At 48.5% G+C, this 23665-nt stretch overlaps 1 protein-coding gene across 6 annotated transcripts; it reads left to right on the top strand.

The window, feature by feature from the left end:
- The first annotated feature begins 223 nt into the window (after positions 1 to 223).
- SUN3 (Sad1 and UNC84 domain containing 3) lies at positions 224 to 20087 on the top strand. Of its 6 annotated transcripts, none has more exons than XM_047696072.1 (10): positions 224 to 493; positions 2536 to 2597; positions 4489 to 4592; positions 8209 to 8249; positions 9350 to 9515; positions 10538 to 10622; positions 11848 to 11963; positions 13453 to 13620; positions 18390 to 18482; positions 19550 to 20087. In XM_047696072.1, the coding sequence occupies exons 1-10, from the start codon at positions 372 to 374 to the stop codon at positions 19661 to 19663; spliced, it is 1071 nt and encodes a 356-aa protein (XP_047552028.1). In that variant the 5' UTR covers positions 224 to 371; the 3' UTR covers positions 19664 to 20087. The 6 variants fall into 6 exon arrangements, with proteins under 6 accessions (XP_047552028.1, XP_047552026.1, XP_047552030.1 ...); XM_047696070.1 differs by having other exon boundaries at positions 224 to 547; XM_047696074.1 differs by lacking the exons at positions 18390 to 18482; positions 19550 to 20087 and adding an exon at positions 14134 to 14623 and having other exon boundaries at positions 224 to 547.
- Positions 20088 to 23665: the final 3578 nt, after the last annotated feature.

Below are 23665 nucleotides of genomic sequence, written 5' to 3'. Positions count from 1 at the left end.
CAAACCCCCGGCTGGTGACAGCGGGGAGCTGGGTACAGGGGACCTCAGACGGGGTTACGGTGAAGCACGAACAGGCGCGCTCCGGACGAGGTTGTGGGGGCTGAGAGGTGGCCACAGGTGCACCGCCTGACCCGGGGCGGGTGGGGGGTCCCATTGTGATGTGTCACAGCAGGTGATGCAACAGAAGGGTCCTCAGCGGGTCCAGATCTGCTCGCCCACAGACAGTCCCCCCCTCGAAAGAGGAGCACCCGAGAAGACAAGAAGCCAACCCAGGCCCTCTGCGGAGGGCGTCATGCTTTTCCTAAAATAGCAGAGAGCGCGGGGACGCCCTTCTTCCTCCTCCCAGCTCTGTGCTACCTTGTGCGGGAAACATGAGCGGGAGGCGGAAGCCGAGGAGGGGCGCCAGGACTTTGAGAGGTCATTCGGAGGAAGCGGGCAGCAGCGCCAGTCTGCACATCCCGCTGGCGGAGGACGGGAGCCCCGAGGCCAGCCGGTACGCGGCTTTGGGGAGGGACGGCCGTGCACCTCGCAGTGCCGCGGGCCAGACGTGCGATGCTCACTTGGGAACGGACCCAGTGAAAGCTTTCTTCTTTCGGAGAGAAAGTCATTTCCTAACAGTCTCCTGGCAGGTGTCTCTTGACCACAGGGCACGGGGTCTCCCTTCCACGCGTGGGGGGGGGGACTTTGATTCCTTCCAGCCCAGGGGCCACAAGGACTGTGAACCAGAAGCGCAGCAGCGGCATGGTGACTGCTGTGCCCTCAAGATTTACAGATCATTCCCGTTGTGACCCAGCTGTCGGTTCTCTGTGACTAACCTGGTCTAGGAGCCTGGACACGGAGTGCTGAGGGCATCCTTGGGGGACAAATGATGCACGGTTTGCGGGCACCCATTTGGAGCCAGTTACTGCGTCCTGTGGTCAGAGCAGGTGTGCACTGGCTTCAAGGAGGTGGCAGGGAAGCCCCGCCCACCCGGGGAGGGGGCGGGATAAAGACCCCAGCCCCCGCCCTTACCCCACCCCCACCGCCTGCTGGGAAAGCAGAAACAAAAAGTCACCAGAGAGCCACGGGAGTGACAGCACAGCCCTAGCACAGAAACAAAACTGCCCAAAGGAGCGAGGGCTACAACGTTTTGTGTCATTTGTCACGATACAGGAAGACAGTTTTGGACCCCCTGAAGCAGAAGTAGCGAAGGGCGGTCCTCGCGGAAGACAGGGGTCCACAGGTGGGGCAAAGGCATCCAAGAGGCTTGGAAAAGCAGAGGCTGACAGCCAGGGTTTTCTGGAAAAACAGACGTAACCTTTGCCTGACACGGCACGTGGTCATTTTCAGTTCATGCAGTCCGTGGTGAGGGCTCACCCGCGCTGTAGATCCGCCTCCAGCAACTCTCTTTAGGCAGTGGACCCCCCCCACATGACCCTAAATAGTATTTGCAGAGGATGTGGCTTCAAGATACACCTCCCTCTGAGGGCGAAGAATTGAGAAAAACTTTTGAGTCAGGACAGACGTGACCTTTGGGGTGGAAAGGACACGGTCTGATGGGAGCACAAGAGCGGCTGTGCAGGGCTTTAGCTCAGTCCTGCGGAGCTGACGCGGGTGTGTTCATCCTGCCAAGTTCGTCCTGCGAAGGTCGCGAAGGTCGGGGAGACTGGCGGTAGGATTTGTGTCCTTCTCTGTGTAGATGGTAGACGGCAAGGAAAAGTGAGGGGAAGCGTTAGGATTTTTAAAGGACTTCATCAGATAGTTGTTAATCATCCTAGTTCCTTGGCTGATTACCTCTTTCTTTCTTTCTTTCTTTCTTTCTTTCTTTCTTTCTTTCAAGTAGGCTCCTCACCCAGCATGGAGCCCATCACAGAACTTAATCTCACGACCCTGAGATGAAGACCTAAGCCATGGGGCTCCCGGATGGCTCAGTCCATTAAGTGTCTGCCTTCAGCTCAGGTCATGATCTCAGGGTCTGGGATGGAGCCCCCACACATCCGGCTCCCTGCTCAGCGGGGAGCCTGCTTCTATGTCTCCCTCTGCCCCTTCCCCTGCTTGTGCTGTGTGTGTGTGTGTGTGTGTGTGTGTGTGTGTGTATGAAATAAATAAAATCTTAAAAAAAAAAAAAAATAAGACCTGAGCCAAAGCCAAGAGTTGGACACTTAACCAACTGAGCCCCCCAGGCACCCTTTAATACCTAATTTCCACAAAATCAGACTCTAACCTCTTCTCCTTCTGCCTCCAAAGATAACCCTTTCCATTATATCCTTCGTAAGCATCTATACACACATGAAAACACCAGTGCATACACAAGACATAAACACCAGCACAACCATGTAACATGTGTGACAGTGAGGGACAGGACATTTGAGTGTGTAATACACCACCCCAAAACTGTTTTCTCTCAATTCCAAAGCTCCCTTGGGAAGTGAATTTATTCTCACACCAGCCCAGAAGGGCACGTTTGTGGACTTGGTTGTGGCGGTCACTTTCATGTCCAAAGTACAGTTTCTTGGCGCTGGACCCTTACGTTGTTTTTGTTTTTCTTCTCTGTAGGTTAACCCAGTCGTGGAAGATTGTCATAAGTGCAGTGTCTATACTGACTCTTCTTCTTATAGGTAAGGTCCTCAAAGCCTTGTCGCAGGACATTCCTGTGTGGGGAGGGGGATCTCTGTGGAACGAAATTCCTGAGCAAACTCGAGAAGTCAAAAATGTCACAGGGAGATGGCAAGAAAAACTCACCTGTCCCCGGGGGGGCTGGAGAAATGGCTGAACGTGCCGTTTGCAGGCCTCTGACTGCCAACATCGCACATCGCATCCCCTAGCACACGGTAAATCGCTCTAATGTATCGATGACTTGAAGCACAGAGTACCCAGCAAAATCAAGGCTCCAACCTGGGGCACTCAGTCCGGTAAGCATCCGACTCTTGGCTTTGGCTCAGGTCATGATCTCAGGGTCACGGGATGGTGCCCCACATTGGGCTCTGTGCTCGGTGGAGAGCCTGTTTCACCTCTCCCTCTCCCCTCTCCCTGCATGCATACACACGTGCTCTCTCTCAATAAATAAATAAAACTTGAAAAAAAAGTTTTTGTCTGTTATGTCCATTGTTTGGACTTCCCCAGGGATGGTTTTGGTCCATTTGTTTTTCTTTAAATGGGTCATAGTTGCTTGCTTCTCTGTGTGTCTTGTAATTTTGTGTTGGAAATGGGGCATTTCAATATTTTAATATGGTGACTCAGGAAGTCAGATTTTTTCCCCTTTCAGGGATCACTGTTCCTCCTTGTTGAGGGCTGTAGTCATTTTTTACTGATGATCACTGTTTGCTCTCTCAGTGGTCTGCTATGGACCAGACAGATTTCCTGGAGTCATCGAGAGAGAGAGAATGAGGACTCTCCAGAGTCTTGATTCTGCCTTAACCTTCACCCCTGGCTCACACAGACCCCGCAGAGCCACCTGAGACCAAGCCCGGGATCTTCTCTGTGATCTCTTCTGAGCTTGCACCCAGCTCCCGCCATGCATGGTGCACCCCCTTTTCCCTTCCAAGCCCTGTTCCCACAAAAGACTTGTTCCTCTGACTTCCCCTTCCCATGCCATGGGGCAGTCTGCCACTTGCCTCGTTCACTATTCCTTGCCCGGGTGGGGAAGGCCAATTTATGTCCTTAAATCTTTTTTTTTTTTTTAAGGCGTTTATTTATTTATTTGACAGAGAGAGATCGCCGAGCAGGGAGCAGAGGGAGAGGAGAAGCAGACTTCTGCTGAGCTCTATCCCAGGACCCTGAGATCATGACATGAGCTGAAGGCAGCCGCTTAACCCACGGAGCTGCCCAGGCACCCCTGTCCTTAAATCTTTCAATAGATATCACGGCCTCCCAGAAAACTCTTCTAGCTCAAAGGAGTGGGAACACCAGGCAGGTCAAAACCCCCAGGCCCTATAGATTAAGAACAAGTCTGCATTAGCCCCCTGGAGCCAGCAAGCTACACCAGCACTGTGTACTCCCATCCCCCCCATGCTCCCCGTCCCTGCTACCATGGTGGGACCGTGGAGTGATGGCAGACAGGAAGCAGGAATCCCACACTCTTAACAACAATAATCTGCTCTTTCCTTCAGTCCTCAGTCCTCTGGTTGCTGTAAGGTTGGGATTAGACTTCAGAGTCCAACGAAGGTAGATCCTACTGGTCTTTGCCAGCATGTGAACATTTCAATGGAGAACTGATTTTGTTAAGCACCCAATATTGCCATTTTCCATCTTGTCGCCCAAGGGTCTGATATCCTCCTTAAGAGGATATGTATCCTTCGTGCTTAGAGAAATTCTTATCAGTGCAGGTAGCATGGCAGGGCAGGCGGCTGGCTTCGTCGGTGGAGCTCGCAACTCTTGCTCTCAGTGTTGTGAGTTCGAGCCCACACTGGGTGTACAGATGACTTAAAAGTCTTTAGAAGAAATACAAGTAGGATATCACAAATGTTTGCAGACAGAATCTTTCATCAGAGTTGGCCTTTTCTTTCATAGGACTTGGCAATCACATGTGGCTTCAAGAAACAGAGTTTCCTCACAAATCCAGACAATTTTACACCCTAATTGCAGAGTACGGTTCGAGGCTTTATAATTACCAGGTGACGTTTTGTTAAACCCTTTTGTATGTCACTCGTTTAAGATTTAATATGCTCCAACTTGTAGTGTGTTACCTCCGTTTTGCATGTGAATGTCTGATAGAAATAGTTCAGGGACCAGAGTCCTGTTAAGTGGTATTATGACGAAGCTACAATTTTACCTACAAACTCTCTCCAGCCTCTGATCCCGGCAGGCTCCTGCCATAGAGTGAACGTTTGGGAACCTTTCGTCTTCTCTGTTTCTTTCTTTCTTTTGCAGTGAGGATGTCTGTCCTCTCCCCATCTCATGCTTGTACTTAGCACATCACGTGTTTGATTTCCTAGCCTCACAGCTGGAGGCGAATTTGCTTCGGGATGAATTTTATCTGGGATCTTAACCCATATGGACTTCGGTGCTATTTAGCCGAGGCTCGGGACTTTAGAGTTTTCAGTTCGTGCTGGAATGAGCCAAGACTTCGGAGGCTATTGGGATAGAATGAATGCATTTTGCGGAGGACCTTAATTTGGGGGGCTAGGGTCAGAATGCCACAGACTGAGTGTTGGTGTCCTCGCAGTGGAAATCAGTCCCCAGGGGTGTGGAGGAGGGGCTTTGGGAAGTGATGAGGTCACGGTATGGAACCTCGTGCTTGGGATGAGTTGAGTCCCCTTCTAGAAGAATCCACATTTTTCATTTAGGATAAACTCCTACAAGAAGGATAAACAATCCCCAGATTTTATGTGACCTTTGTATATTGAACCTTAATAACTTAATCCTGCTTTTCAAGAAGTTAGCTGTGCCTCCTCCACCTCACGGGGAGGGAGGACGAGGCAATCACCCCACACCCGAAGCACATTAAATACACATTTCAGTTTCTCCTCAAAATGAGGATTTCACCATGAGAGACTATGGACTCTGAAAAACGATCTGAGAATTTTGAAGGGGTGGGGGGTGGGAGGTTGGGGGCACCAGGTGGTGGGTATTGTAGAGGGCACGGATTGCATGGAGCACTGGGTGTGGTGCAAAAATAATGAATACTGTTATGCTGAAAAAAAAATTAAAAAATTTAAAAAAAAATGAGGATTTCACAAGAGTATTACTAAATCCTACTTAATAAATCCACTTACAGGTTAGGAAGCTGCTTAGAACAATTAGAGAGATTACTCGTGTGCCTGGGGCTTGAGTTCAAACCTGGGTAGTGCCGAGACCGGACCTGCCCATCTGAACTATTGGCCATTTCTGCTGGGGACGTGGGTTTACTGACCCACGCGGCCCGGCCCCACCCCCCATATGGTCACTGTCAAGAGCATCGGGCCAGTGACTGCAAGGTAGCTGCTCCAAACACTCATTTGGTTGACATCGAGCCCCTCTAGGAAGCAGCGAGCTTGATTACTAACCTGGAATACAGTCAGCAACTAGTACACCTTCAACGATCCTCTCGCGGGGTGTGTACAGGAACACAGGGCAAGACACAGGACAAGGACACAAGGACAAGGACGTCTCCCAGGATTTTCGTTAAGGGAAAAAAGAAGTCACAACTGTGCATGGCGCATGTGAACACGGGCATCGGGTTGCTCCCAGAGCACTTTCCTGGAGCCGCATTCCAGGGCAGGAAACCCCGGACCTCATCCACGTTGCCTGGAAAAGCAGAGCACAGTGCGCCCACTTGGGCACAAAGCCTGTGCTCGAAACTTGCGACCAGCCCAAGAAGATTAGCCCCTGAGAGCTCTTGGGGAGGACACTGCCTGCAGGGAAGGACTCTAGAAAGTTCTCAGGGGACCCCGTGCTGGTGGCGTCAACAGGCGTGGTGTGATGCAGCTTCTCCCACACCTTTGATTTTTGGCTTTTTTGGCACTGCATGGTGAATTTTGGGCACCCCCGCTTCCAATGTCAACCCCCCCTTCCGTGGCTCTGGTGCTGGAACCCAGCATGGGGTCCACAGCTGACAGCTTCTGGGCAGGGAAGGCTCCCGACCTGCAGGGCGATCTCACCTCCCAATCCCCTTTCTCTTCGCCCTTTTATTTCCTCACCAGTGTATTGTCCTGGGTCTTCTCGTGCTGTCTCTGTTCCTATGGTGGAAGCCCCCTGAAACCCATTTGGGGGAGAAGCCAGAACAAAATATAATTTTTTTACATCCTGAGATTTTTAGGGATGCCGGGGGGGCTCAGTCCTTAAGCATCTGCCTTCAGCTCAGGTCATGATCTCAGGGTCCTGGGATTGAGCCCCATGTCGGGCTCCCTGCCTCGAGGGGAGCCTGCTTGAGATTCTCTTCCTCTCTACCCCCACAACTCGCACACACCCACTGTCTCTCTTTTAAAAAAATTTTTTTTTAATTAAAAAAAAAAAAAGCCCAGCAGTGTCACTTCACTGTACACCACACTGTGCTCCTTAAGGCCCAAGGTCCTCACACTAGCACAGAGCTAATTTCCGCAGGGCAAACGGGGAGGAGAGCAGATCTTTGAAACAGAAAGGCAGACTGGTGAGCGAAGGAGGACAGCAAACTATGTCCCAGGCAGCACTTGCATGGTCACTGGCTTGGAAGGGGACCCCCCAAAGCCATCCAGGTCCCCGCCTGAGAACCCACGTCACCTTGATGTGGAAAGAGAGTCTCATCAGATGCAATGAGGGGTCCTGAGAGGAGATCGTCCTGCATTTCCCAGGTGGGCCCCAGAGCCAGTGACAGGGGTCCCTGAAGGGCCCAGAGGGAAAGGCCTGGAGGCCAGGCACAGGCAGCCCCTCGCGGGGAGCCAGGAGCCACCACACGCCAGAAGAAACAGGAGGCAGAAGGTCCCTCTCTCCCAGCTTCAGAGGAAAGCACGGCCTCCGAGACCAAGGGGGTACCTTTCTCCCATTGGAGGCTACTGGGTTTGTAGCCATTTGTGGGAGAGCCTGGAGGCCACGTGGCCGAGGACCTGGGGACGCAGAGGAGCTGGAGCCCAGGCAGAGAGGCCACGTGGGCTGCAGCCCGAATCCAGGCCTGCCGTCCCGGTCCCCATGTCCCCCTCTCCGCTGACACCTCCACCCTCAGCAGCAGCCTCATCCCCTGATCATTCTGGGCCTGGTCAGGGCACCACCCCTGCCCACGGAGATGGTCAATGGTCAAGGTCAGACGCCTGTCAGCCTAGGTCAGTGTCTGCCCTTCTGCTAATGGAATCCCACCATAGATGCATCCGTTAAGCAGAAAGAGGATGGCCTTCCGTATTTACAAGGACAGCTTAAGGCCTCAGCAAGGCCCTCTGGCCCCTCCCTCCCTCCTCCTCATCCCCTCTGTCCCCTCCCCCATAATCCCCCTACCATCTCCCCCCAACTCTCCCTTCTCCTCCCGGCTCTGTCCCTTCCCTCCCTCTCTCCCACCTGCCCCCCACCACCTCTTCTCTGTGTCTCAGGGGCACTGAGCACTTGCACTACCTTGAGAAGCAGCCCCTCTTATGCTCCAGCTGTCAGTTTCAGCTTCGGGTGTGGCTCGGTCCCCACAAACTAACCAGGACAGACGTGCAGGTGTCTTAGAGGACGCTTGGCTTTCCCCTGTCATGCATGTCTGTCAGGGAGCAAATGGGATTTCTTTCCCCTTTACGAATAAGAACGCTAACTCTGCTTGACAGGCAGGATGCGGGATGATTTGAGTCCCTTGGTTTCTTCCAGGCCAGACTCCGGATACCCAAGGAGCAGCTGGAACTTCTAAAGTGAGTGACGCGCTCTGACCTGTGGGGCGCTGCTGCTGGGACTCCAGCAACAGAATCCTTCTCTAAAAACCATAAAATGAAAACCACTCCCACTTCCTTAAGGAAATACACACTGCTTTCAAGGTTAGTTACAATTAAAAAAATGAAAGCTGCCTAGAGAAGAAAAACAAGCCAATGGCTAAATACATTGGAAAATATCCCTGTAATGGGGAATTAGGGAGCTTTCAAACTAACTATAATAATGACTAATGCATGTATTTAATGATTATAATATATAATAACATGTATCTAGTGCCTGGAAAGCAGAGCAGGACACCAGATCACAAACAGGATCTCTATTTTGTTATTCATTTTTCACATGGGATAAAAACTGTTACAAACACACTGAAATGCAACAGTGTTATCTCCTGAGGATTTTTGTATTCGCCAAACCTTGAACATGTACTGTTTTACAAATTGGGCAGCAGAGGGGAGTACCAGGTGCATAGTGTGTCCATTTTTCAACCTAAAGAAACACCTGCTGGCTTGACATCTTCTCATTGGGTCCACCAGTAATTTTCAACCTGTTCTGCAGTCAGCTGTCACCCTCCTGCTGTCACTGTGACAGGTGGTGGTCCCCAGCTGTAATCTCCAGCCACGCAGCCTGCAGCCACCCTCCTTCCTGAGCCTCATCCATAGGATCTCAGGGCTCAGGATGAACCTCCTGCTCCATACCCCACTGGAAATGTAGGATTCCCCCATCCAAACAAGGGAACAAGAGGGCCCTTAGAGATTTAGGCTTCACGCTGTGAAGTCATGTAGCCTCAGGTCAGGGTAGCAGAGCCCCCAGGGAAGGATGAGGGACATGCAAGGTTGGAAGATCCCTACTTCCCTGCCTAGAGCACGCCCCAAACGTTGAAATCTTCTTCCCCTGAATGTCCTTGCTTTTCAGGGAGAGTGAGAGGTGGTGCTTTGGACAACGGGGCGTTTCTGGGCTCCCTGTCTCTCTGCTCCAACATAAAGCACCCCCGCCCCCGCATCTTCCTCCTCCGCTCCTGAGTCCCAGGGCATGGCAGGAAGCCCACTCCCCCTCCCTTCACATCGGGGGTCTCCCTTTACAGGAAGGAAAGCCAGACTTTGGAGAACAACTTCCGTGAAATTCTATTTTTAATTGAACAAATAGATGTTCTGAAGGCATTGCTTAGAGATACGCAGGATGGTCTACATAGCCACAGCTGGAACGTGGATGGAGACGGGGACCAAGAGCCCCCGGAGGCCACGGACGAGGTAAGGTGGGCTGGAAGGGTTGCACCGCACGGCTCTGGGAGCAGAAAACTCAGGTACTGGCGGCTGTGTGTCTGTGTCCTCCTGACCATTCTCCCCGACAGGAGCTTACCTTGCGAAGGCTTGCCTGAGAACCCCTTCTCTATCACTGCTGTGTCACACAGATGACGTTCCATCTTACTTTCCAGTAAAACAAACAGAAGGTCATTCAGAAATGCAGCCTCTGAATACTTAAGGAGCAGAATAGTTTTATCCATGGAGCCGAAGCTAGTGCCCTTGACCTCATCAGCTCCTGATTAGGGAAGGTGATGCTGGAATTCAGTCAGCTTGGCTGCACTTGCCGTCTCCTGCACTTCTCTTCTTCCCTTTTTTTTTTTTAAAGATATTTATTTATTTATTTATCAGAGAGAGAGACACACACACAGCAAGAGAGAAAATACAAGCAGGGGTAGTGGGAGAGGGAGAAGCAGGCCTCCCACTGAGCAGGGAGACCAACATGGGACTCGATCCCAGGACCCGGGGATCATGACCGGAGCTGAAGGCAGATGCTTCACCGACTGAGCCCCTCAGGCGTCCGGAACAAGCAGTGGTGATTCCGTGAAAACGGCCTGATGCCCGAACACCTACAGAATGATCAAGTCTAATTACTAAGCAGAGAGGCAAATGAAGGGGGGACCCAGCAGGTGGCACCCAGAACCCTGTGTGACCGCCTCACTGCAGAGCATGACGGGAGGTCGGGAGGTTGTTAGGGCTTCTGAAGGGGCCTTGGGTCCAACCTTGCTGGGACTTGGGGGGTGGGGGGCGCATCTGGACACAACGCGGCGGCCGGGAGAGCGGCAATACCCCAGCACCGTGGTGGGCACTAGAAATGCTCCTTCAGCGACTGGCTCAGCGCAGCTCCCTCAATGTTCACCGTCTGTAATTCGCAGATTACGCCCTTCAGGTCCAGATAACAAAGTGAATGGTCAGAACTTGAGCAGTTGGGGGAGATTGTTAACAGAGAACTGTTTTTGATATTTGCACAGGAAATGTCAAACTTGGTCAACTATATCCTTAAAAAATTGAGAGAGGACCAAGTCCAGATGGCCGACTACGCCCTTAAATCAGCAGGTGAGTAAAAATTGAAGAGTTAATGCTTCTAAACCGTCCCTGCCTCTTTATTTTATTTTTTATTTTTTTAAGGTTTTTTTTTTTTTTTTTAAGATTTGATTTTTAAGTTATCTCTACACCCAATGGGGGGCTTAAACTCACAACCTAGAGATCAAGAGTTGCATGTTCGACTGACTGAGCCGGCCAGATGGCCCTCTTTCTATTTATCTTTTTTTAATTTTTTTTTTTTTTTATTCAGAAAACATACTTATTGTGGCACCTGGGTGGCTCAGCTGGTAAAGCGTCTGCCTTCAGCTCAGATCATGATCCCGGGGTCCTGAGATCGAGTCTGGCGTCAGGCCCTCTGCTCAGTGGGGAGCCTGCTGGAGAGTCTCTTTATTCCTCTTCCTCTTTCCCTCCCGCTCATGCTGTCTCTCTATCTCTCTCAAATAAATAAACAAAATCTAAGTAAAAAGGACATCGGGAAGTGAACCAGAGAATCTTCTTTCTTTCTTTCTTTCTTTCTTTCTTTCTTTCTTTCTTTCTTTCTTTCTTTCTTTCCTTTTTAAGTACTGGCATTCGGACACGCCCTTGTGCTTTCTTTCCTCTTCTGTATTGAATGCACATGCGGCTTCCATCTCGAAAAATCCATGACGACGAAGGTAAATCCAGAGATTGTGTAGAACAAGGACGAGCAGGATACGTGATGGTTTCTCAATAAATGTGAGCATGGAACATGGGGCCATCTTCTGGCTGGGCCAAGATGGAGAGAGCCCCTCTGCGTACACGCAGCTGAAAGATCTGGACAAAATACAAAAAGCAGAGATTGGGACCTGAGCCAAAACCAACAGTCGGCTGCTTCACTGCCCGAGACACTCAGGCGCCCTTGATAGTGTTTTTTATGCTTTTTTTGTTTTGCTTTTAAGTAGGTTGGGCTGTTTAGAAGTGGGCGTCTGTGCCTCTGTTTAGGTAGTAAATTTGCACCCCTGAATCAGTTCTGGAATTCACTCCATACCCGTTTCAGAAATGCTGTGAAACCACCCGGAGCAAGAATGTCGTCCCAAAGTGACCAATTCTCTGCCGCAGTGAGAGCGGGAAGCCGCGCTCCCCCAGCCGAGTCCCGAGTGTGAGTCTCACCTCACTTGCAGTTCGCCTGGGAATGCTTGTCCAACAGCGCTGTGAAAACAGAAGTGATGCGTTTTGAGACGTGTACTTCTTTACTTTTCAAATACTTTTGTCTTTGCAGGGGCCTCTGTCGTTGAAGCTGGGACGTCGGAAAGTTACAAAAATAATAAAGCGAAACTTTACTGGCATGGGATCGGGTTCTTAACTTATGAAATGCCCCCAGATATTATTCTCCAGGTAAAAGCGAGACTCAGAGGAACCCGTTTGTATCAGAGGATTCTGTTCCTATTTATCATGAAGATAATAACACTCAAAATCGCGGCCATCTGAATTTGTCACAGCACCTGAAACCCTCACCTTGCATTTTATTTTATTTTATTATTTCATTTTGTGGGGAGGGGAAGGGAGAGACAGAGAGAGATTGAGAATCCCAAGCAGACTCCATGCTGAGGGCAGAGCCTGACATGGGGCTCAATCTCACGACCCTGAGATCCTGACCTGAGCTGAAATCAAGAGTCAGATGCTTAACCAGCTGAGCCACCCAGGCTCCCCTGTACTTGCATTTTAATAGTCATCAAACTATATAAATTATCTCTTATTTTATGAGCAGTAAACTACAATTGATTAATTATTGATTGTTTTTATTATTTTAAAATCAGTAAGGTAGTTTATTTCTTAAATAGGACATTTGCATTCCATATCTCTTCCTGAAGTTGATCCTGTGGCCCCCCCTTTTCTGTTGAAAACTTCAGTCTTTCAGCAAATGTTAGCTCCAGGTTCTCACCCCTAAGTGTCAGCACTGTGCCCCCCTCTTTCCAGACCAACACATTCCTCCAAAGTCCAAGTGTAACAGGAGAGATTTCCAAATAAGGTTTCCACCAACATGTGAGTGCAATTCAGAAGACTCTAAGTAGACACCAGCAGATGGTAGGGCTGCTCTTGACTACCGTCTACAAACCTGATGTCCTTTTCCAAGGGAGGAATACCTTCAGGAGCAATCGTGCAGATCTCATTGCAGACTCTAGATCTAGAACATGGTACATTTTCTTCCTTACCACCACCACTACTTTGACTACCACCACTGTCGTCACCTCCACCAGCACTATCACAACCACCATCATCACCACCACCATCATGACAACCACCATCACCATCATCATCACCACCACCATCACCAACATCACCTCCACCACCATCATCACCACCACCATCAGCACCACCACCATCACCTCCATCACCATCATCACTACCATCACCTCCACCACCAGCATCACAACCACCATCACCATCATCATCATCATCATCATCACCACCACCATCACCTCTACCACCACCATCATCACCACCATCACCACCACCATCACTATCACCACCTCCACCAGCACCACTGCCACCACCATCACCACCTCCACCACCACCATCATCACTATCATCACCTCCATCACTGTCTTTATCACCAGCACACCATCAACTGGCTAAGTAGCTACATACAGTCTAAGTAGAACAATAAAAGAAGATGCATAGTAAATAAATCATATAATCCTATAATAGATAATCCTATTAGGAAGGGCTTTGAGTGATAGAAGCGTAATGTGCTCTGGGAGAACAACCAAACCCCTGGGTACCTTGGCAGTTTTCCCGTGTGGTATGTACCCTACACAATGCCTTCGTATTACAGGCATAAGCAAGATCTGTGGTAATGGTGAACTCGGTGTTTTCTCTCCAGCCGGATGTCCACCCTGGGAAGTGCTGGGCCTTCCCAGGTTCCCAGGGCCACGCCCTGATCAAGCTTGCCAGGAGGATCACGCCAACTGCTATCACCATGGAGCACATCTCGGAGAAGGTGTCTCCATCAGGAAACATCTCCAGCGCACCCAAGGAGTTTTCCGTCCATGTGAGAGGGAGTTGGAATCACCTCAGAGTGGGTTATGCAAGGAGGGGGTTGGCTAGGAATCAGACGCTGGGCTGGCACCTCCACTGGACAGCTAACCATTTTTATCACTGCAAGAAAGTTCCTTCTTTCCGGGACTTCTGCTTTGCCATCTACAAAAGAGAGAGGGTTGGACCGGAGGATTTCTGTGACTTTTTTTTTTTTTTAACTTTGGTCAAGGTACATGTGCACAATTTAAAAATCAGCATTCTCATATGCTTATAACTAAACACTTGTTTCTTGTGCCAGCGCTCTCACCCAGGTTTCTACTCTCTGGAAGCTTCCGCTCGCCAGTTTTAACTGCTTGTTTGGGTACACTTCCCTTCATATTTGCTTTTACTGTTACTTCTTCTTTTGAAAGTAATCTCCGTGCCAGATATGGGACTTGAACTCATTATCCCAAAAATCAAGAGTCACGTGCTCTACCAACTAAACTAACCAAGTGTCCCTACATTTATTTCCTGAATTTTTTTTCAGTTTTGCTTATCATCTACTGACGTCCTCTGATGAAAAATGAAGAGGAGTCCTCATCCATGGCTCTCCCATCCTCCCCCAGTGTTTAGGACTTGTCTTTAAAAGACAAGTTTACTGAGATGTTATTCACACACCAGCAATTCACTTAAAGTGTTCCCGTCTGTGGCTCTTAGTATATTCACAGAGTTGTGTATCCAACACCATGATTGACTTTAGGACATTTTTGTTGCTCCCCAAAGAAGACTTGCCCTCCTGAGCTGTCAGTTCTCATCACCAAGCCCGCTGCCTGCCCCACATGCCCACCCCCGACAGCGCTGACCTATTTTGTCTCTGCAATGCTGCCTACTCCGGACATGTTATTTAAGTGGAATCGTATAATATGTGGCCTTCCTTGCAAGGCTCCTTCCACTCAGCATCACGTCTTCGAGGTTCCTCTGTGCTCTATAACGTGGCTCCGTACTTTATTTTTAAATTGCTGACTAATAGGGGCACCTGGGTGGCTCTGTCTGTTGAGCGTCTTCTCTTGGTTTTGGCTCAGGTCATGATCTCAGGGTCCTGAGATCGAGCCCCACGTCGGGCTCTGCATTCAGCATTGAGTCTGCTTACGACTCTCTCTGCCTCTCCCTCCCCTGTCTCGTTCTCTCAAATAATCTTTTTAAAAATCTTCAACATTTAAAGAAATAAAAATAAATTGCTGAATAATAAAAATTGCATGGTGTGGCTAGAACACGTCTTCTATGCCCACTTATCAGCGGATGGGCATTTGAGCTGTTTCTCCTTTCCTGATTATTAGGAATAAGGCTGCCAGGAACATTCATGTATGCATCTTTGTGTGGAACCTGGTGCTCATTTCTCTTGGATCTATACCTGGACGTGGAATTACGAGGTCACGGGGTAAATCCAGTGTCACGTTTGGGACACTGCTAGACAGCGTATCTTCCTCTCCATCGATATGCATGTTTTCACGGTCACTGTGTGCGTGGAGGTGTTCTTATCGAACCCTGCAGCAAACTGGAATACTATTTTCTTTGGGTGAGACTTCGATGTTCCTCTCGTTAAAACAAATGCCTCATTTCAATTGAATTTGCTTACTTTTCTACATTCCTAGCCCAAAACCATCCCCCGCCTCGTTTTCAGAAGGGTTAAAGTCCTACCATTGTGCTCCCTCCTGTCAGGTCATTTCCAAGTTTCTCCTCGATTTTATTTTTTTAAAGCTTCCCCTCTTGCCCACTCTGCCCTCATGCTCCGATCTGACCGGACTTCATGTCCTCACCCTGAGGATGCGACTTAACCACCTAATCTATGATTTAAACAATTTTTTTCTCTCTAATTTTCCTTCTTTGTTTGTTCCACCTTCTGAAAGATTTTTACCAACTTATATCCTGACCCATACGTTGAATTTTTCATTTCTGCTGTCATGATTATTCTAAGATTTATTTTTTCTGCAAATAACTCCTCTTTTTAGTGTCTGAATTTCTTCCTCCATGGATGTGGTATCTTCTCTCAAGCTTCCGAAGATGCTAATGGAAACTAATTAGAGCTGTGCTGCATGTTCTCTGGCTCCCTCCCGTGTCCTATTCCCAAAGACCACTTCTCCTGTTTGTGGAAAGGTTCTTTTCTCTGGTGTCTGGTGATGCTCATCTGTTGCATTTAAGAGCCAAAGGGTAGAAAGCCAGCCAAACTCTGCGTGCAAGGTGGTGGCCGCTGGGTGGGTGGTCTGCTTGGGCCGATTCCTCCGGAACCCCCAGAGTGTGATGGGAGCAGGTTGACCCTTGAGGAATCCTGCAAACTTGTGCCCAGATTTCAGCTTGGTCAACCACCTGCGGGGACAATAGGTACATGGGCTTCCCGGGCAACCCCAAGCCCGTCCACAGTCCGTGGCCCCGTGTCTGCCCTTCCGGGGACTTGCAATGACAGCGTCAGCATGCTACTGGTCCCCTATAACCAGGATAATCTATTCTTGCTCCAGGCCGTTCTACCAGTCACCAATAGGCTCTCTCCGGACCTTTTCGTCTTAGTGTCTGTTCCTGGGTGTTCCCCGTTGCTCTCTGCCTTGGTGGCCCGATCTGGAGGGGGTTTGGGGTTCAAGCATGAGTGCTCCGTCTGCTTTGTGCACCCTTCGAGTGCCTGTAAATGGCATGATTCTGGGTCACAAGACAGAAAGGAACCCCCTACCCTTTGAGGCAAACCTGCTGCCACCCACAGTGGGTGTCTGCTGACAGACAGACAAAGGTTGGATTTGAGCCGCTCAAACCCCATCTCAGAGAGACGTATCAGTTGCTCATTATAGGGGAATTACGAGTCACCCTTCAGGCAATAAAAACCATTCTCATCATTTTTCTCTTATATTAGCAAATTCATGGACCAGTAAAATTGAAGTTAGAGGAATTAGAGCAGTCACTCCCTCCTATTCCGTTGAAACCCCTCCCCTACACTTGACCCCCCAAAAACTTAACTACCAACATCTTACTGTTGACCCCTAAATCTTACTGATAGCAGTCGATGAACATAATATTTTGCATGTCATATCTATTAGATGCTGTATTCTTATAATAAAGTAAGCTGGAGGAAGGGCACCTGGGTGGCTCAGTCAGTTAAGCGTCTGCCTTTGGCTCAAGTCATGATCCTGGAGTTCCAGGATCGAGTCCCACATCAGGCTCCCTGCTCAGCAGGGAGTCTCTTTCTCCCTCTGACCCCCTCCCCCCGCCAGGCTCACTCTCTCTCATTCTCTCTCTCAAATAAATAAAATGTTTAAAAAGAAAAGAAAACCATGTATTTATCCAAAAAATCCACATCTGTGCAGACCCACGCACACAGTTGAAGCCGGGTTGTTCAAGGGTCCGCTGTGTATGAGGTTTGAGCTGTATGTTGTATTTATAATTGTGGCCGCATTATGTAATCATGTTGCAGCCAATTCTTTTTTTTTTTTTTTTTTAATTTTTTTAATGGAGGACTGGGGTCCATCCTTGCTTCATAGCTTCATTGTCTAATCCTAACTAGCTAACATAGGGCGTTTATATGCTCTCCATGCAGTATGTCTTCATTTCTTAGGAGAATTTGGTGGGTTAGGTACTATTTCTATCATATTTCAGGTGAGAATGTAAAGACCCAAAGAAGCGAAATAACTTGAGCCCAGGTAGGCTCGCCCCCAGCGAGGCTTGGCATGAAAGCATACTGGGACTCTGCCCTCTTCCAGCCTCTTCCCACCAGCTCAAGCTGGGAGTATACGGCAGTTTGAGAGCCACAGCCAATTCTTTTAATAAATTTGTGATGGGGGCATCTGGCTGGCTCAGTTGGTGGAGCTTACAACTCTTGATCTTGGGGTCATGAGTTCAAGCCCCAAGTTGGGCAAAGAGCTTACTTAAAAAAAAAAAAAAAAAAAAAAAAAAACTTATGATAAAGGTTACATATTAATATTTTCAATATTAATTCATTCCATTGAACTCTTTGTTTATTGTGTTGCCATGATTCAAGGAAGCTAATGATAAAGTTCAGAGTTACAAAATAAATTCATTTCCACTGGTCTGTCCCTTCTCAAAAATCTTCCATTTTGAAGGTAGAGAAGGAAGGAGCCCAAGGGAAAGAGCATACAAATATCATTAAGTTCCTTTAGTCAAAAACCTTACTTTTTGGATAGAGTTATTTGTGTTCTTGAAGTCTGGCAATTGGATTACACTTACGTCATTTTGAAAAACTTTGGGTCAGCATGGGGACGCATTTTGTGTGTGCCTGTTTTAAAGATTTTATTTATTTATTTATTTATTTATTTGAGGGAGTGAGTGGGGTGGGGAGCGGTGGAGGGAGAGGGACAGGCAAATTCGTGCTGAGCACAAAGCGTGACCCTGAGCCCAAATGGAGAGTGGGATGCTTCCCCGACCTAGCCACCCAGGCGCCCCTCAACTTTGTGCTTATTTTATTCAAAGCATGCCAACTGTAATTCAGTTACTGAACCAGGGTCCGTGCTGGGATATGCTCTAGTTCCCTGTCTCTGTCTGTCTGTCTGTCTATGTATCTATCTATTGATTGATTGCTCGATCTATCTCCCTATCGTCTGTCTATCCAGTCAGACCTGCGGTCAGCCTCCTCTTGCCTCTCAAGCTGAGCTGAACACCTCTTGGGTGTACAGGGCAGCACCGCGCTCCTGGAGGGCGGCCAAGGATGTCTTGAGAATTGTTGCTACCTGGACAGACAACCTTCCCCGTTTATGTAGCCGAGCATCCATTCACGAAAACCCCCTCGTCTGTCGCTCTCCTTCACAGGGTATCTCCAAACTGTGTGATGGGGAAGAAATTTTCCTAGGTCAGTTCGTCTATGACAAAACGGGAAGCACCGTTCAAACATTCGAGCTCCAGGTACCGAGCGCCCGGAAAACGTGGGGTGTGAGGAACTCCATCCCCGGGTCGGGGGTCTGTGGGTGTTGCTGATGCCGTGTTGTGTGAGGATAATTTTGACAAAAGTGTGAGCTACGGAAGGCTAGGCGCAACTTCCATTTTTAGCTCCAAGAGCTACATGGATTTTAATGCCCCCGAAAAGCAAGTACCAGAGCAGGTCCTAAGCCAGATTCTTTCTCATTTTCACATTTCTCATATATGTGTGTGTGTATATATATATATATACACATATAAATGAGTATAGTAAACTATAGTAAATATATTTACTATATTTTAAATATAGTAAACTATAGAAACTGTATTATATTATAAGTATAATATAAATAAAATAAAATATATTAAAACTAAAGTAAAATATATATATATTTTTACTATATTCATTTTCTCGGTCCTTCTCTTACCTGTTGGGTTCCCTTGATACTATTAGGTTTGGCGGTCACTGGGTTGTCTCCTATGGAGATGGCTACAGACAGACAGGAACTCGGGAACAGAAAATAAAGACCAGACAATGTGACTCAAACCTCTCTTCCTGACATTGGGGAGTGTTAGGAAGAGGAAATGGGAAAAAATACCAACTGGTAACATTAAAAACACCTGAAAGCCATTAAGTTAGATGAAATAAATATATTTTCGTTATTTGTCATTAGACACAGGAAGACTTAGAAGGTGTTGCTTACCACGTAAAAAGAAGTGTGTTGTAGATGATACTTCCTGGCCAATGCCGAGATCATCTGGGCTGGAACTGATATGTGTGTTAGAAATGAATGAACCTGTGAAGTTTCTCACCTGTGATTGTTTATCCATGTCTCTCTGGGGCTCCCACCTGGGGACACAGTCCTTCTCGTGAAGGACTGGGAAGACCTGTGCTTGCCAGGACCTGTTTTCCCATCCCTGAGACTGGGCGTCTACTAAAATGCTGGTTAGGAAGGAAAGAGAGTTCTGATTTCCCATTATATCAGCGTCCCTTGGGACGCTTGGAGATGGGTTTCTGTATAAGGCATTCATTTGTATCTTTTCTTTATTTTCAGCATGACGTTTCGGAATCCTTACTATGTGTGAAACTGAAAATCCTCAGCAACTGGGGACACCCAACGTACACATGTGTATATAGATTCAGGGTCCACGGAACTCCAGGAGAGTAACCCTAGAGATGGACCCATGCACACGGCCGTGACCACAGTCCAGAATATGGGACCATGCTCATTCCTTTAGATCACCGCACCCGGAGGAATCCAGACGGGGGATTGAGAGGGAAATCCCCAAGTGTCCAAGTGTCCCAGTCAATCAAAAGTGAATGACTTTTCCTAGTAAAAATATATGAAAATAGATGCAGTGGTCTGGTGGTGGTTTAGCTCTTGAGGATGAATCTGTGGAAGGCTGAAATGTATGTATTGGAAGAAGCGGCTTTTATTCTAGTCTCTCCTACTAGTATCTGCCTTCATTACTCACGCAGCCCTAACCACACCAGGCTCGGATGCCCCCGCCCCCGTTACCACAATGACATATATGTATATATGACAGTGATGAGATTGCTTTCACCGGTCAATGTGAGCAGGTAAGCCAAAGAAATTCTATGTAAAAATTAGAGTGGACGTCAGCCCGCCGGTCCCTGACTACCTGCAGATGGCTTGGTGAATTCCTTGAACGGCAGGAAAGTCGATGAAGAGATACGGACAAGGAGAAACTGCAGGCAGTTAGCGGGTACAAAATCGTTACACAGAAATCAACTTCATAAATAGGAACAACGGCCAGTGGGGGGATGAAATTTACAAAAGCTACGACCACGACTGAAGAAAAAAGAAGGGGCGCCTGGGTGGTTCTGTCTGTTAAGCATCTGACTCTTGATTTCTGCTCAGGTCATGATGTCAGGGTCAGGGGATGGAGCCCCAGTCAGTGGGGGTCGTCTTGAGAGTCTCCGTCTCTCCCACTGCCCCTCCCCCTTCCCCCTCAAATAAATAAATAAATCTTTAAATAAAATAAAATAAATTAAACAGTTAAGCTACCTGTACAGTTGTCCCCCTTTGCCTTGGGGGGATACGTGCTTGCCTAAATCTGTGGATAGTAGAGAACCCAGTATATACCACGTTTTCCCTATACACATACACATATCATAAAGTCTAATTTATAAATTAGGACAGGAGGAGATTAACAGTAATAACTAACAATAAAACAGAACAAGTGTAACAATATACGGTGATAAAAAGCTACGTGCATGTGGTCTGTCTGTCTCTCATACCTCCTTACTGTCCTGCACTCATCCTTCCTGGGATGATTGAGGAGGAGGAAGCCAGGCAAGGGAATGACGGGGGTGAGTGACGCAGGCTTGTGACCTAGGGTTGGATTGTACTGACCTCGTGAAAGTAGCTCATAAGGGGGTCACCTGCTTCGCGACCACAGTTGACCATGAGGACCTGGAATCGTGGGTCGGGGGGAGCCCGCCATGAAGACCCCGCAAACACTATTGGATCATTAAACTAAAACTCCGGGAACTGGGGAGACCTGCTTGCTCTGTGGATGTGGAAACTCCACTATTGAGATGTCAGTTCTCCGCATGTTAATCTACACAGTGAGTTTGATCCCATTTAAAAACCTGAAAAAGCTGTCAATTAAAAGCCTGAAAAAAATTCACGGTACTTGTGAGAGGATTATTTGGGATGATTGTTGAAAATGATGTTTCGGTGCCTGTGGGGATTATCACTTAGATTTATGTATTTAGATTTATGGATTTTTAAAATATATGTTTGCATGTTTTACATTTATATTTATGGATTTATGATTTACGGATGAAATGTTTTTAGGGTATGTTCCAAAATTACATAGGAGGACATGCATCGAGGGATGGATGAAAAAGATTGCCATGAAATGATCATTGAAGTCGGGTGCTTGTCCCCAAGTGTTCACTGACACTATTTTGCCTACAATAAGTATCTGTACTTGATAGTTTCAATTTCAGTGAAGTTTTAAAAAGATTAAAACACACAGAGGACGCCTGGGTCGCTCAGTTGGTTAAGCCTCTGCCTTTGGCTCAGGTTATGACACCAGGGTCCTGGGATCCAGTCCCACATCTGGCTCTCTGCTCCGCGGGGAGGCTGCTTCTCCCTCTGCCTCTGTCTGCCGCTCCCCTGCTTATGCTCCCTCCCTCCCTCCCTCTCTCTCTCTCAAATAAATAAATAAAATCTTTTTTAAAAAAGGTTAAAACACATATATATACAAGAAAGTAAAAGAGTTATGTTTTGAACAAGTTCATATGAAAACAGAAACTTGGTAGGAAGCCAGGAAACCTTCCAAAGGAAGAGAATCTACAGAAATAGCGCGATGATACTGTGATTTATAATACAAAGGGTGTATCTGGCCTTTGTCCCCTTCCTGGCTGGAGCTCCTAAAACCCTAGTAATTTACTAAGTGACAGGAACAGAAGGGTGCCTCTTGTTATGCTAATGAGAGGACTTTGGGTCCACTCCAGGGAACACAGGGATTTGGGATTGGAGGTTTGGAACTTCCAGCCCCCACCCCTGACCTTCAGGGAAAGAGGCTGGAGATCTGGTTCATTCACCTGTCGAATGATTACATCAGTCATGCTTACTTAATGAAGCTTGTGTAAAAACCCAAAAAGATGGGGTTCAAAGAGCAGTCAAGTTGGTGAATGCGGAGATTTGAGGGTTAAGTGGTGCCCTGGGGAGGCTGGAAACTCCATACCCTTTCCTCAGACCTCACCCGCAGGGCTCTTCCTTCTGGTTGTTTCTGAGTTATTATCTTTTATTTATTATTTTTAAGAAGATTTATTTAAGAGAGAGAGAGCGTGCTTGCGCATTAGCAGGGCAGGGCAGAGGGAGAGGGGGAGAGGAGATCTTAAACTGAGCGTGGAGCCCAACCTGGGGCTTGATCTCAGGACCCTGAGATCCGACCTGAGCTGAGATCTAGAGGTGGACGCCCTGTGGAGGGAGAATGAGCAACAGAAATGGAAGGAAGGAATTTGAACAAGAAGGAAATGCGGAAATACAAAGTGGGGCAGCTCCTGGCAAGTGAGAGACCCGGGCCAGGGGTCCCCAGGCTGACCCATCTCCGCACTGCCTGGGCACGGAGGGAAGTCCCCGGCCATTCTGAAAGCTGGGACGCCCTCAGGAGGAAGTACAGAAGGCTGCCGCTAAGGCGCTGGCCCAGGCGTTCCTGAGTGTGGGGACAGAGACGTGGCCTGGGGGCAGGGTGCCTTCCAATCTGTCACAGGAGAGGAAGGCTGAAGCACGTAATTCAGACCTTCAGCCCTTTTGGAGCCTCCCCTGAGCACAGGGGCCACTAAGCAAGCCTCAGGGCCATGGGAAGCTTCAGTCTGCTCCAGGGGACAAAGCCCCAAGGATGTGCGCTTCCTGCCCAGCCAACAGGTGCCCCACACGACACACGGGGCTTCCGTGGAGAAGGTGGCTCTTCGGTGAAACCGCGAAGCCACACAGGACCCGCCGCATAGGGAGTTGGGGCGAGGGGGACAGCATGTGGTGTAGTTAGTCGTGTTGCTCTAAGGAGACACACATGTGTGGTGTTTTGTTTTGTTTTTAAGATTATTTATTTATTTGGCAGAGAGAGAGATCACAAGTAGGCAGAGAGGCAGGTAGAGAGAGAGGGGGAAGCAGGCTCCCCGATGAGCAGAGAGCTCAATGCGGGGCTCGATCCCAGGACCCTGAGATCATGACCTGAGCCTAAGGCAGACGCTTAACCCACTGACCACCCAGGCGCCCCGTGTGTGGTGTTTTGTTTCAAAAGAAGTTGAAGAGCTTTGCAAAAGTGACATGTGATGAGGCTGGACCAGAGAGTACAGATTTTCGGCTCTAACCGAGGAGTGATGCTTTTGTGGCCACCAGGGATCAAATGTGAGTGTAGACGTGTCCATCTGACTGCCGCTAGAGAATGGAGGAGTCGGCCCAACAGTGGACACACAGAAGCCAGACAGGGAGTTGTGGCAATTGTCCCGTGGGGACAGTGTGATGGAGGGAGGTTGGGGGATGAAGGAGGAGCCAGGGGAACTGAAGCCTCGGAGGAAGGGCTAAGTTGGTCCCTCAGGCCCGGGGAGGCGGGGGTGGTGGTGGTGGTGGTCCCCAAGTGGCCACTCCTCTCAGGAGTGAATGATACAATCACTTCCCAGCGACCAGCAT

This window comes from Lutra lutra, chromosome 11, assembly GCF_902655055.1.
Source record: "Lutra lutra chromosome 11, mLutLut1.2, whole genome shotgun sequence".
Classification (NCBI taxonomy): domain Eukaryota; kingdom Metazoa; phylum Chordata; class Mammalia; order Carnivora; family Mustelidae; genus Lutra; species Lutra lutra.
Note: the sequence above shows the minus strand (reverse complement) of the source record. Positions and strands in the feature narration are given on the sequence as shown.